This window comes from Panicum virgatum, chromosome 1N (assembly GCF_016808335.1).
Source record: "Panicum virgatum strain AP13 chromosome 1N, P.virgatum_v5, whole genome shotgun sequence".
NCBI classification, from domain to species: domain Eukaryota; kingdom Viridiplantae; phylum Streptophyta; class Magnoliopsida; order Poales; family Poaceae; genus Panicum; species Panicum virgatum.
This window is the reverse complement of record NC_053145.1, coordinates 1710020-1724360: the sequence shown is the minus strand read 5'-3', so window position 1 is coordinate 1724360 and position 14341 is coordinate 1710020. Positions and strand designations below refer to the sequence as shown.

Genomic DNA, 14341 nt, shown 5'->3' with positions numbered 1-14341 from the left:
TGTGAGTTGATTTCTAAAGAAAAAGTAAATCCGTAGTCTGAGGAATACCGTACGGTTTAGCAACGTGTCCACGGCCACCTCACGCAAAATTTTACATAATTGTTTCATACTTTATTAGATCATGCTGAAACCTAAGATTTCTATGAAACAAAATGTACAGTTATAAAAATGCCGAAAACTGACCACGGGTGCTTCAAAAGCATGCAGTAGGTTTTTTGGGCATGAAAACCCAGCTCCTCTAAAGTTGGAATGTTCGTTTGAAATATATGTGAAGAGTGAACACATCGCTTTTCAATTCATTCTTGTATTGGTTAGAATCAATTTGAATCGGAAAACGGTTTTAATTTGGAACGTCGTACTTTAGATTGGTTCATAGTATATATTAAAGGGTTAATTGGATCCATGTCATTACAATTATTCGAGTTCACTGATCTACCATTACAATTCATCATATTGAATCATGTCACTGTAATTTTACAATTCTCCAAAACATGACACTACTTGTTCCTTCGACGTGTTTCATAAAATTTATAGACCAAAATATCCCTAACCTTCTTCTTAATCCCATCCTTTTCTTCCTCACTCTCTCTCTCCATGGCAGATCCTCATTTCCTTGGCAAGTGCGTGCCGTCCTCTACGTGCATGCCGCCACCCGTAGTAGACCCCGCTGACCGCCGGGCCGGCCGGCATCTGTCCTGCGGAGGGGCCACCCATCATCATGCTCGCTGGTGGCGCCGCGTAGCAGTTGCGCGACGCTCGACGCCACTGGGGGTTGCTCGGTCTCCTCCGTCCAGTCCTGCCTGCGCGCGCGGCCTCTCGAGTCTCGGCTGCTCGGGTGACGGGTGAGAGGACGCGGCGTGGCGCGGTGAGCCGGCGAGCAAACGGGCGGTAGCTGGGATGGCCGGCCGCGGCAGGTATGCCATGGAGAGAGAGAAAGGAGAGAGGGGATGAGAGGAAGAAGAAGGTTGGGGGGCAATTTGGTCCATAAATTTTGTGAAACACATTGAAAAGGTAAGTAGTGGCATGTTTCGGAAAGCAGTAGAATTGTAATGGCACGGTTTTAATATGACAAATTGTAATGGCAGATCAGTGAACTCGAACAATTGTAATAGCATGGATCCAATTAACTCTACATTAAATACTGATAACTAATACATTTTTATCACATTACATGCTGCTAAATTCTCGCACCATGTATCGGATTATACTAGAGGAAACTATACGTCACTTGCCATGTGTTATCCCAAGAATGCTATGTTATAATCGGAATCATCTTTCACAGACGATGTGTCATTCTACTGGTCATTGATCCACAATGAAACAAGTTTCACGAGTAGTATGTGCATTAGGCAAAAGCAGCTTTGCAGATGCATCCATTTAGCAAGTGATGAGGAAATGAAAAGCCAACAGAAGACGTAAAGGAAACCTAAAAAACCGGGGGTTGTATACCACTGCCACTACCGGAATACTGAGCCGAAGATCCAGCGGAGGCCGGGAGAGCCAAGCAAACCGAAGAGCCAGCCGACCCGGGCGGGCCCCACGCGCAGCCAGCCACGGCCCGCCGAGCCCACCCCGCCACTCCCGGGCGCCCCGACCACCGGGCCCCACACGTCATCCTCCGCGCGCGGCCCCGGCGGTCACCCAATCCCCACGACGCCCCCGCCACGTGGCGCTATTAAACCACCCGGCCCTTGAGCCGAGCAAGCAATCTCCTTCCGCTCCCATCGCGCTGCAGCAGCTGCCGCCGCCTCGCCTCCCCCGATTCGGCGGCCGCCTCGCCTCCGGATCCCCAATCCCCATGGCGGCGGCGAAGGAGGAGGCGTTCACGGACGCGGAGCTGGAGGTGGCCGCCATTCTGTGCGGCCTCAAGAAGACCCTGCGCGCGCGGGACCGGCGCCGGCGGCGGCGGATGCAGCGCCTCCAACCGGCCCCGGAGCTCCCCACGTGGGGCCGGCGCCGGCCGCGGTCGATGCCGGAGGAGAAGCCCGCCACCCCCGCCCCCGTCCTCCCCGCTTCCGGGGTCGCGGGGCGGGACGGCGCCGCCAGCCCGGACACGCCGCTCGCCTACCCGGAGAGCGGCGGGGACGACGCGACCATGGAGGAGGAGGACGCCAAGAAGCCCACCTCCCATGACCAGGTGAGCCGGCCGCGAGATCTGCGCGGCCGCCGCCGCCGCCACGGCTGCTGCTAGTCTTCGTCGTCGCTTCGCTTTCCGATTCCTTTTTTTTTTGAAAAAAACAAAAACAGAAACCGTGCTCTAATCCATCTGTCTCCGTCCGCAGTGGGTGCCGGAGAAGCACGGCGTGGTCTCCAGCTTGTCGCGGGAGAGCGCGCACCTCCTCATGGTCAGTCAGCACCCCTCATCCTCTTCCTCCTCCTCGCGAGATCAGATTTCGATAGCCCGCGTAATTAGCCTCGCGATTAGTGAGCTGGAGCGATTAGGATTCCTGACGGTTCGTTGCTAATTCTGTCCCCCTCTCCCAACAAAAAAAACAGCAAATCGAGGAGGACAGAGCTCGGCTGCAGAGCTCGAGGAGCACGAACGAGAGCTTGAAGCAGTTGCATAAGGTGCGGAGTCTTCTCTCTCTATCTCTCTCTCAGTTCTTTCCATCCACATCCTGCACTGGAGGAAATGTGATTGCTTTCTTGCTGCTCAATCCTTGGGCGGTTGCGTGTTGGCCGGACGGCAACCACTCCAACTCTGCTCCCCCGAGAAAGACGGCACCTTTCCGATCCCCGTTGCTACAGAGTGTCATCAGAGAGAGAAAACAGAGAGGAAAATTCCCCATCGCCATTGACCATAGTCCATAGATAGAAGCACGAGTAGTAAAAATCCCCCCTTCCCATGTGGGCTGTGTCGATTGGCTTTGCCCCTTTTGGGCGATGGGTTTCCCGATTTAGGCCCGACGCCATGTCGTCATGAGCGAGGTGAAAAAGGGCAAGACTGACGCGAGGATGCTACGTGTCGCTTTTGCAGGTGAAACGGGAGGAGGAGGAGCAGGCGCGGAAACGGCCGCGGTTGGCGGCGCAGGGGCTGGACCTGAACGAGCCGGCGCGGGCGCCGGAGGAGGAGGAGCAGGCGAGGGCGCAGGCCCAGGCGGTCGCGGCGGCGGCGGCGGCCTTTGAGTACTACCGGCTCGTGCAGCAGCGGGCGGCGATGGAGAAGGCGGCGGTGTCGGCGGGGGCGCGGCGGCGGAGGCTGGAGATCCTGCGGGCCAAGGTGGCCTGCCCGCTGGTGTCGAGCAGGCCGCGGCGCGCGGGGTGAGCGCTGGAACTGGCGACGGCGGCGCCATTGACGCCGCCGCGTGTGCAAGTTTTGAGCGTAGCAGGCTGGTCGAATCGGACCAGCACTAGCTTGTAGTAGTCGTAGTAGTAATTGCTATAGTATAGTGATAGTCGGGCAATCAAAACTGTTCTGGCGAAGACGAGAGTGTAGGAGGAAGGAATCGAAGCCCATTCGTATTCATGCCTGGGTCGATTTGGAGAAAGGCAGGGAGAGGTAGCTGCCGTCTGGATCGTCCTGGAACATTGTGAGATTTTTTATCGGTACTTACTAGTAAGCAGTATTGATTATATTATTGACTAAGGCCATGTTCATAAAGTCAAAATGCAAAAAAAAATTAAATCGCTTGCATAGTTGCATAGTGTACTAAATGTAGTCGAAAAATAAATCGCATTACGAAAATTAACTATAAATCGCGAGACGAATCTAATGAGTCTAATTAAAACGTAATTAGACACTAAATTGCTACAGTAAATATGCTCTAATTATGGATTAATTAGGCTCGTTAGATTCGTCTCGTAGTTTGCAGACAAGATTTGTAATTAGTTTTGTGATTAGTCTATATTTAATACTTCAAATATTGAAGATTTTTTCTAAAAATTCAAAAACCAAAATACATAGTGATCTAAACAAGCTCTAAATATATGTAAAGATTGGCAATGCCGCGCAGCCCGTTCAACAGAGCAGTAGCAGAAATTGTTCTGATTTTTTCCTCCCTTTTTCATCAGATGGTCGACGGGAGTGTCAGTGTGCTACGATCTTTCTCTCTCTCTACACCGGACGATCTTTCGAAAAAAAATTGTGCTACCGGACGGCGTTGTATGGGCCGTGAAGTATTTAGGCCTCGGGAACCGAGTAAGCACTGCTATAAGCCCAAGAAGCCCGGAAGTGGGCACCGACTGCACCTGCACATTTGGTCGGGCCTATCTCAGCCCACTACGGGCCTGCTTGGATTGGTGCCATGCCAAAATTTTGGCTAGCTAAATATCGGGCAAAAAACTTGCCCACATTTTAGTAGAAAAAATGTGAGAGGTGGGCAAATTTTGGCACCCAATCAAATAGTGGCCAAAATTTTGGTTTGCCAAAACTTTGGCATCAATCCAAGCGGACCCTACATATCCCCGGCGCAGGCCACCAGGAGGATGGTGGTCCAAACCAAACCAAAGGAAAAAGTCATTTTTGTCCCTAAAACTTTGAGCCGAATCTGCTTTTACTCTTTGGATAATGAAACTGTCCATCCAGCCTTCTCAGACTTCTGAAACTGTTCACATAACCTCCTGAGGCTGAGGTGGCAGCGGTTTTTCTTTTTTTCATTTATTTTTATTTTGATTAATTTTTTTAAAAAAAACAGTAAATCACAAAAAAATTATAAAATGAAAAATCTAATTTTTTGAACTCCGCATAACTAAATATAAGCAGTGAAAATATTATATGATATACTTTAGTACAAATATTTTGTTGTAGGTTTAGATATATACTTTTTTTGTAATTAATTTGGAGTTATAGTCTCCATCATCCAATTATGGTGAAATTTATATGGTGCGATAATTATTATATGATTGAAGTGTAGTAAAAAAATTATGATTATCAGATCATGTATGACTGAGTTATCGATTTATCTAGGTTTATCTACAGATTCGTCTAGATTTATCTAGATAAATCTATAACTTAGTCAAACATGATCCAAGAATTATAGAATTTTTACTATAGCTCAATCATATAATGTTTAGTCCACAATAAAAATTTCATCATAATTGGACGATAAAAACTGTAGCTATAAATTAATTACAAAAAAGTATATATCTAAAACTACAGTAAAAATTTATATTAAAGTATATCATCTAATATATTCATTGCATAGATCTACTCATGTGGAGTCTAACAAAATTGGAATCTATATTTTATAATTTTTTGTGATTTACTATGATTTTTTAAAGATTCAAACAAAATAAATATAGAAAAAAAAGAGAAAACCTGCTGCCACCTCAGCCTCAAACCGCTTAAGGAGATTATGTGAATGGTTTCATGAGTCTGACGAGAAGGAAAAAAATAACATTTTCTTAGACGAAACCACAACACACTTCTCCTCCGTGCACCATAGAGAGATGGGCTCACGGCCCATTTGCTAGAGGCAGTTGGGGGCCGAACAGAGGCGCCGCCGCGTACTCGCATCACACACACACATCGCCGAGTCAAAGTCATAACTCAAAGCAGGCCAACGCATCCATGGCTCTGCTTCTCGGTGCCGGATAAACTGGCCGGGCTGCCTAGGTCGTCGTTGCCCCAACGGGGACGTCAAGAAAACGACCAGCACTAACTATATCTGTTGTACTTACCCTGTTCCAAATTATTAGTTATTTTAATTTTTTAGGTTTATAAATTTAATTATACACCTAGATATAATATATATAGATGCATAGTAAAATAAATTTTAAAAAAATAATAAAATGACTAATAATTTGGAACGAAAGAAGTAGAAGGCCGTAGCCAGCTGCCAAATCCAAGTACCTATCTGGTCAAACCTTGCAGGCTGCAAAACAAGGAATGGTGGTGCTTCAGTGCTACTGTCAGCTCTGTTCATCTGGCTTGTTAGCTAGCCAGCTAGCAGTATTTTTCTCTCACACTAAATCAGCATCAGCCACCAGCCAGCAATATTTTTCTGATCAATAAATCAGCATCAGCTACCAGCCACAGCCAGCTCAACAGAGCGAGTTGTTAGAGCAATTTTTTCTATTAGCCAAGTTGTAAGAGCTAAACTATATAATAATGATCTCTTATTTATCTATAAGAAATTTTCTGTTTCATATTCCATCTTTTTTCCTAGTCCTCCTCGCATTCATTTAATGTGTGACCCACCATTGCATATGACTCTGTCTTCTAGTTGGTGTTTGCATGAGAGCTAAGCTCTCCTTTCTCTTCTCTCTTCTTTTCTCCAAATCAGCAAAAATATTAAGTAGCTTGGTCATAAGCTAAGGTCCTATTTGGTTCCAATAAGTCAGCCTGGATAATAAGCAGGACTGAAAACCAGTTTCGTCCCTGTGTTGTTTGGTTGCAGTGACTTATAAGCTGATTACTAAAGACCCTTTTGCCCCTACCTTGGCTCCACCCTGTGTCCCCGCGTGCCATTGCTTCCCTTCCCGCGCGATGTTGCTTGTCTTCCGGCATGCCATCTCATTTATTCATATGAATGAGGAATAAATAATATCCATACAAAATATCTATAAAAATCATGTACTTAGAAATATAAAATTACATGGTTCCACATTGAAACAAATAGGATTATAGCAAGACACATCTACCTCCTTCGATATAATCCTTCCGCTATCCAATCATGAAAATCGTTCTATCATCACTCATGTCTTCCCCCTATTCTTCATTTGCATGTCTTCGATGTTGACGTCGATGTCATTGCTGACAGTTGGAATGAAAATCCTCATTTACAGCTACTGTGTCACCTCATGCTTGCCGCTGCGTCAACGGGCAGGGACTTCCTCGGACTAGAGGACGCACTGGGACTGGCCGAGGCCGGGAAAGGCCGCCGCCTGGGGGAGTTGAGGTCGAGGCCCTCCATTCGCGATGCTGGCGCTGCCACAAGTCCCGACGCGGACGCAGCCATGAATCCAAGCGTGGGCTGATCCATGAATACAACCAATGGCTGAGAGTATGTACCAACCTGTGAACCGTAACCGAAGAACTCATCATCCTCTTCGCCGGCCTAGGAACCGTCGAACCGGGCGATGAAGTCGTGGATGTTCCTCGAGTTGCCGGCAATGGTGGCGACGGGGAGGAGGTGGTGACGAGGGGTGGTGGCAGCCGGGGAAAAGGAGCGGCTTGCGGGGACTGCATAGCTGGGAGGGCGCGGGGTAGGAATTGATAGGGTTTCAATGGGTCCCATGTGGTGTAGGTGAACTTATTTTGCTCTAAGCAGGGGTGGAGCAACTTATGAACTTATTAAGTCCCTAGCTTATAAATCCATGCTGTTTGGCAAAATAAGCAATTTATTTCATTTTTAGCTTATAGGTAGGGGATTTATGGGAACTAAACAGGTCTAATTGAGTAATTGTTATTGTTGTATCTGCTCTTATGCACCAGCACTCGCTGAAGCGAGCATACCATGCTACGTGGCTGGTCCAGTGATACGACACATGGTCAACGGCCCAGTATATTTTTTTCTGAAAAAAAGGATTTCCCCTTGCTGATTGGCACGCCAGGATTGCACAAGACGGAGATAGAGGGATCTGGGCGCCAATCATTTTCCCCGTCCGGCACGGGCGCCGGCGCATGGCCCGGCATCGTTGGTGGTGGTGCGCGGAGCCCAAGGCAACCGTGGGGACGACGACGGGCCCGGAGCACAATCAAAGCTGCGTAGCAGCAACGCGACCCTGCGTTACCACTGCATCCGGACTCCGGACCCACCCACCCGACGCGCCCCACTTCCTCGAGCCGCCCACGCCCCCTCCGTTCCAGAGCCTTGTTTGCTTCAGTCCATTCTAGAAAATAATAATATTTTAATTGTTAATTATGGTGTTAAATAAAGTCGGTTTATAAAACCAACTTCAAAACCCCGCGTCAAGAACCATGAAAATTCTAATGAGACCTTTGACCGAGTGATTTGAGGATGGTTACTGTAGCATTACTTAGCCAATAATCGATTAATTACCGTCATTAAATTTTTTATGAAAAGTTACATCTATTTCTGGAGAAGTTTTATAAATAGACTTCATTTAGTATTTCATGCATGCGAATTTTTTTTTAGAAAGCGTGCGCCCTAGGAAAACAAGCTAACCAAACAAGGCTCCCCTCCGCTCGTCACCGCGGGGACGGGACGCCGTCCTCTGGGCCCAGATCTGGACTCGTACTAGTTTACCAGTAACCCGCACAACAATGACACGGAGCTTTGTTTTTTTGGCGGCCAAGAGCAGGCTAGTAGTACCAATCTTAAGAGAAAAAAGAAAAAATGAACATACTACTCGTAGATCTCATCCAAATGGAAGGAGAATTTTTAACACTTTTTATTTATCCTAAGCCGTGGATCCGATCGAGCTACTTGCAAGCCCACCGCTTCCGTTGCAACCAGGTGAGGAAGCTGCCTTCGTGCGCGTGCTAGCTGGGATCGAATCCGCCTGTTTCGGCCTACACGGATCGAGCATCATTAGACAAAAAAAAAATCCCCTGCTAACATTTTACGTTCACAGAATGAGGTGAAGGAAAATGAAGAAGAAATTAATGCTGCAGTGAACCGATACCCATCATCCGTCTCGGCCACAACAGACAGGCGCGGTGCTGTACTTTCCGAAAAAAGAGCAGCTCATCACATCAGGGGGATGGAGCCATCAATCGTGAAACCATCTGAATCTGATGGAGTGTGGACGGCTGATTGTGGGTGGTGTTGATTGGTTGTGGAAGAGAAATACTGCTAAATAAAAAATGATGACTAATACTGAATTAGTGTGGGGAACATAGTCACAGTGCGCTAAGTGAAGTGGGAAATTTCAGTGTAGTAGCTGCACCAAATAAACAACGTCGCAACCTCCCCCGAGAATCTAGGACTAATCTCGGAGTACGCTGAAAACCTGATAAACCCAAGGTGAAAACACGGCCTGAAAAAGAATTACAGGCCCCGTTTGGTTTCTATTTTTTTTGCATGCATGATATACTAAACAAAATTTATTTGCAAAACTTTTTTACGGATGGATGTAACTTTTCGCGACGAATATAATGACGGTAATTAATCGATGATTGGTTATAATAATACTACAGTAACCAACCTCTAATCGTGCGGTCAAAGACCTCATTAGATTCATCTCGCGAAGTAGCTTAGGAGTTCCGAAGTTAGTTTTGTAAACCATTTTCATTTAGTACTCATAATTATTGATCAAAATTTGTACTTCTTATGCTACCCTCCAAACCAAACAGGGCCTGAGTTGTTTGTACCACCAACTCTGCTACTGTTTGTTTGTACAAACAAATAAACGGCAGTCATAAACAAACAGACAGGCGCTGCATGTACTTTTTCAGAAGAAACAGTGAACGGATAAGGGGTCAATCACTCAGGCGCGGTTTAGTTTCTAAAATTTTTTGTCTCCATGCATGAAATATTAAATGTAATTAAACAATAAAATTAATTGTACAGTTTGGATGTACGCGATGAGACGAATCTTTTGAGTCTAATTAGTACGTGATTAGCCATAAATACTACAGTAACTTGCATGTGCTAATGATGCGGTCAAAGACCTCAAAAAATTTGTCTCGCCGTTTCTAAGCGAGTTCTGAAATTAGTTTTTTAATTAATGCCCGAAAAACCCTTCCGACATCTGGTCTAACAATCAAAGTGACATTTGAACCAAAAATTTTCACTAAGGCTACATTTAATTTCCAAAAAAATTTACGCTGTATCCGTCACATCAAATTTTTGAACACATGCATGGAGCATTAAATATAGTTGAAAAAATAACTAATTACATAATCTAACTGATTCCTATGAGATGAATATAATGATGCTAATTAATCTATAATTAGATATTAATTATCAAATAACAACAAAATATGCTACAATAGCCAAACCCAAACTTTTTCACCAACTAAACACCGCCTAACACTCTCTCACTTTCCTCGGGGACCATTCATTTACAGTTCCTTCAGACAGATAAGGCTAATGCTTTCATAAGATCATCAGCACTGGCATTCAGAATTTCAGATAGATCATACCAACCCAACCTGCCCCCTTAAACAGGATCGCTAGCATTGCAACTTCACGAGACGGCGTGCTCAGTCGCAGCTCGGAGCGGACAAAATACGCATCGCACAAGCAGAACTTCGAGGCAAATAATGGACTAGTACCAGAGCCAGGTTTCAGGTTTCAGTTCTCACTTCTCATCATAGCATCATCATCATCAATTCATCGTACCACAACAAGCAGGCAGAGACACCATCCAACCATGGCCCATCGGATTCGCAGATCCACCACCTAAAACCCTAGACACCACCAGCACAGCACACGACAAACGAACACGACTCGACTCAATTCGGAAGAAGCACCTCTCAGATCACCGTCATCTTATTCAGTGCGGAGGGGGGGAGCGGAGCGAACGGAAGGAGGCGACGACGGCGGATGGAGGGCGGCCGGGACCAGCAGATCGGCGCGGATCTAGGCGAGCTGGCCGCAGTCGGCGACCTTGACCACCTTGGCGGTGGAGCCGCTGCGGGAGCCCACCTTCTCGATGGCCTTGACGACGTCGAGCCCCTCGACGACCTGGCCGAAGACGACGTGCTTGCCGTCGAGCCAAGGGCAGGGCACGGTGCAGATGAAGAACTGGGAGCCGTTGGTGTTGGGCCCGGCGTTGGCCATGGAGAGCACCCCGGGGCCCGTGTGCTTGCGCACGAACTTCTCGTCGGCGAACTTGGCGCCGTAGATGGACTCGCCGCCGGTGCCGTTGCCGTCGGTGAAGTCGCCGCCCTGGCACATGAAGTCGGGGATGACGCGGTGGAAGACCGAGCCCTTGTAGTGGAGCGGCTTCCCCTTCTTGCCCACGCCCTTCTCGCCCGTGCACAGCGCGCGGAAGTTCTCCGCCGTGCGCGGCACCTCGTTCGCGTACAGCTCCATCACGATGCGCCCCGCGGGGGCGCCGCCGATGGCCATGTCGAAGAACACGCGGGGGTTGGCCATGGCGAGGGTTTAGTAGTCTAGGGATTTGCTCTTGCTCGGGTGGGGGAAGGAGAAAGAAATCCGGTGGCTGGCTCGGCTGCTGCTGCGTGATCTGAGGAGGGGAGACCCCGGTGCGGTTAAATAGCCGGCTCCGAGGTCGGAAATCCATGGCGGGGGGCGGCTCGGCCGTCGGATGCGCGATCCGACGGAGGGAAGGGCTAACCAACAAGGCAACCACCAACCCCCGGATGGTAAGGCGGTGGGGTTAGGCGAACCGGGGTTAGGTACTCTGGTTACCGCGAGGAGGAGGTGGAGCACGTGACGCGCCGCGCCCCGCTGCTGACGGGCCGGGCGCTATCGGCCGGGCGCGAGGCGGGTGAGGCGAGCGTGGGCCCGGCTTGTCAGCCGGGCGCGGTAGCGGCGCGCTGCGTGCGAGAGGACAGAGGGCTTTGGATTCTTCTCCCCTGTGCCCGCGGTAACTGCGGTGGGGGTAACTCGGGTCGGGTTAAGGGCCTTGTTTGGCATTCTAAAAAATATTGTGCACGTTCTTCGAAAAAAAATCTCGATCATGAAGTACTAAATGAAATCTATTTATAAATTTTTTTTAGAGATATATGTAATTTTTTGTGACGAATTTAATATTGGTAATTAATCGATAATTGGCTACAGTGATGCTATAGTAACCATCCTCTAATCGTGCGGTCAAAGTCCTTATTAGATTCTTCAAGGTCACTAGCGCGGGGGTTCTAGAGTTAGTTTTATAAACTGATTTTGTTTGACACCGTAATTAACGGTCAAAATATCATTATTCATTAGCACGTTAAAATCCTAACGCGAACCAAACGAGGCCAAGACCTTTGACCAAGGTTCGGTTGGGCAACGCAACAGATATTTGTATGCAGTGGCGGAGCTACCCGTCACGCAGGGTGGGGCAGCTGCCCCACCTACCGGCGGAGCAGACCCCCGCCCCTGCCCCTCCCATGGCGCCATGGCGTTCCAGGCGACCGTCGATCTGTCTGCCTGCAGGCCGGAGGAAGAAGACGATCATTTTGGGCCGGTGGCAGTCGTGTGACCCATTTAGTTTAGTTTTTGGCCCAGCCCAGTGACACACTGAATGAGTTGCTCCTGGCCAACCCGATGCATCGTGTGGCCTCCCTCATCCATATGCTCCGCGCCTCCCGTCTGACACCCCTCTTAGTGGCCTCGCCCTTTTTCTGCATCCCCTCCCTCCATCTGCGGCGGCGCCAGGAGGGGCCGAGCCTGTCGCCGCAATTCGTGGAGGAGCCGCTCTTCCTCTTCCTAGGGCCAGAGGCGCGTCGGCCTCAGCGCGGTAGCTGGACGCCAGCCTCTGGGAGATCCACGACGTCGCGCGGGAGGGCTGCCGGCACAAGCCACGGGGCGGGAGGGACGTTGCCGCCGTTCGGGAGCACAGCGGTGCGAGGAATTCGACTAGATCAGGGTCTCCCGTTCACTCTTCCTTCCTTCACCCTCGTGGCATGGCAAGCAATCGCAGTCGGATGGAATTGCTGCCAATTCTGTGGTTTGCTCGTTTTCTTCTCTTGCGGCAAACATGCTCTGCCCCAGCTAAAATTTTGGGCGAGCTCCGCCACTGTTTGTATGGGGTTGGTCGATGGACGTGGTGCAGGGGAGCCCCCGCCGTGCGCGGCGCGGCGCCGCCCGGGTAAGCGGCGCGGCGTGCACGGACGGGGTCCGCGTGGCCGCATGCCAGATAGCGAGAGAGAGGGGGGGGATATGCCACGTGCCAGTGGGGCGAGATATTCCCGGCGGGGAGGGGCGCGCGCACGCGGGCGGCACGTGGCGCCCCCGCTTGGAATCCACGCGACTTGGATCGGGATCGGGTACCAGCCCGTGCCGGCCCACGGCCCAAGCATCCATTCATCATCCGTCCACCACTCACACGTAGGGGTGGTAATGGGTCATGGCCCTAATAGTCTCTTCACGGCCCAATAAAGTCCTTAAAATTTTTAGTTCAAAAATACATATGTTTAGAGCCCGGCCCTTTTAGAGCCCGATCCTTAGATTTTCTAGTTCAAAATGTTGGGCCCTTTACCACCCCTAGTCACACGAGCGTGCCCAAAGCTTGGAATCCTTTGTATGGCCCCCCGTTCTGCCGTTCACGGCGGGGGAAACATGAAGGCTCTCTTTACATGCGACGTGTTTTCTCAAGTTTTCCAATATATTTATTTATTTATTATATGTATACCATGATCTTATTATACGCTTGTGAATTAGTACCACTTGGGATTTGGTCATTTGGAAAGAAAAAGTTGTCGGATGTTTGGATGCTTTCAGTTTTATAGTTGTCATGGAAACCATACGGCGTTATTGCTAAACTGTACTCCCTCCATACTTGAAAAGATTATCATTTTAGACAAGATTCGAGTCAAACATCGAGAAAAGAAATCATGAATAACTTTTAAGTTGTTAAATTTCAAAATACAAAAACCATATAAATAGATTTGTCTTGAAAAATACTTCCATAAAAATATAAATATATCACTTTGGTATAAATATTTATATAAAATAAGAAATTAGAGTTAAACTTTGTAGATCGTGCCGCTGTTCGAAACGAATTCTTCTCGAGTATGTGGAGAGACTAGTTTTCTTACAGTTATGATCAAAAGCTTTGTCCCCTCCAGACTTTACGTTTTCTAAATCATAGTCTATACATCTTTAGCTTCTGATAAGCTGAAGGTTTCTTGGTATTTCGATTAACCACACTTAGCATTAACAAAGACTTGCATGATAGTTGATAGATTGATCCATGCATGTGATTCCATACCTGCAAGTCCATGCTACGCGTTACATTTGATACGTTGAGCGACGACGACATACCAAATCTTCCCTTGGTCAGACATCAACTTTGGTTTCCGCGTTCTCTTTATCACGAAACTAAATGTGGTCCCTGGCTTAATTAAAATGCCAAATTAACCACAAGAATTTGTGCACAACTTGGACTTGTGTTTTCTTTGCATTCCAGAGCATGAGCATCATTGCAACTGGCATTTAGCGTCGTGGATTCCCCTCTCACTCGTGGAGTTGGAATTTCCAGCAGCCCATATCTCCAAATTTCTTTTTCATGTTCATATCCCCGGGACAAGAATAACTTGCTTAGCTGTGGAATATAACGGGATGCTAAAGGTGTGGCGATGGAGTAACGTGTCTTTATTTATTTTCTTTTCATATATATACTCCTACGTAAAATATTATAGTCTAGCTAGCAAGGTAGCTATGTTCATATATGATACTAGCTCCTATGTGGCAAGACAGAGAGCTCCCTAGTATTCCAATTGTCATCCTCTCAGGCTAGAAGAGATGCCTTTGAAAATGCCAATCTTGGACATGGAGATAGATGACAACGGCACGGTGAATTCTTTGCATAAAATTGCGTA

General features: G+C 48.1%; 2 protein-coding genes across 3 annotated transcripts; one reads left to right on the top strand and one right to left on the bottom strand.

The window, feature by feature from the left end:
* Positions 1 to 1675: 1675 nt before the first annotated feature.
* LOC120654475 lies at positions 1676 to 3601 on the top strand. Of its 2 annotated transcripts, XM_039932010.1 has the most exons (4): positions 1676 to 2137; positions 2283 to 2345; positions 2497 to 2568; positions 2978 to 3601. In XM_039932010.1, the coding sequence occupies exons 1-4, from the start codon at positions 1799 to 1801 to the stop codon at positions 3263 to 3265; spliced, it is 762 nt and encodes a 253-aa protein (XP_039787944.1). In that variant the 5' UTR covers positions 1676 to 1798; the 3' UTR covers positions 3266 to 3601. The 2 variants fall into 2 exon arrangements, with proteins under 2 accessions (XP_039787944.1, XP_039787945.1); XM_039932011.1 differs by lacking the exon at positions 2497 to 2568.
* Positions 3602 to 10112: 6511 nt separating this feature from the next.
* On the bottom strand, positions 10113 to 11353 carry LOC120654474 (peptidyl-prolyl cis-trans isomerase-like). Its single transcript, XM_039932009.1, has one exon. It carries the CDS (start codon positions 10947 to 10949, stop codon positions 10431 to 10433), a length of 519 nt encoding a protein of 172 aa, XP_039787943.1. The 5' UTR covers positions 10950 to 11353; the 3' UTR covers positions 10113 to 10430.
* Positions 11354 to 14341: the final 2988 nt, after the last annotated feature.

What these genes read in the sequence shown, in the direction of transcription:
- LOC120654475 (XM_039932010.1), top strand. Translation starts at nt 1,799, where the DNA reads ATGGCGGCGGCGAAGGAGGAGGCGTTCACGGACGCGGAGCTGGAGGTG. An exon ending in AGAGCGCGCACCTCCTCATG is followed by an intron (nt 2,346 to 2,496) that starts GTCAGTCAGCAC and finishes CAAAAAAAACAG; the next exon opens with CAAATCGAGGAGGACAGAGC. An exon ending in GCTTGAAGCAGTTGCATAAG is followed by an intron (nt 2,569 to 2,977) that starts GTGCGGAGTCTT and finishes TCGCTTTTGCAG; the next exon opens with GTGAAACGGGAGGAGGAGGA.
- LOC120654474 (XM_039932009.1), bottom strand. Translation starts at nt 10,949, where the DNA reads ATGGCCAACCCCCGCGTGTTCTTCGACATGGCCATCGGCGGCGCCCCC.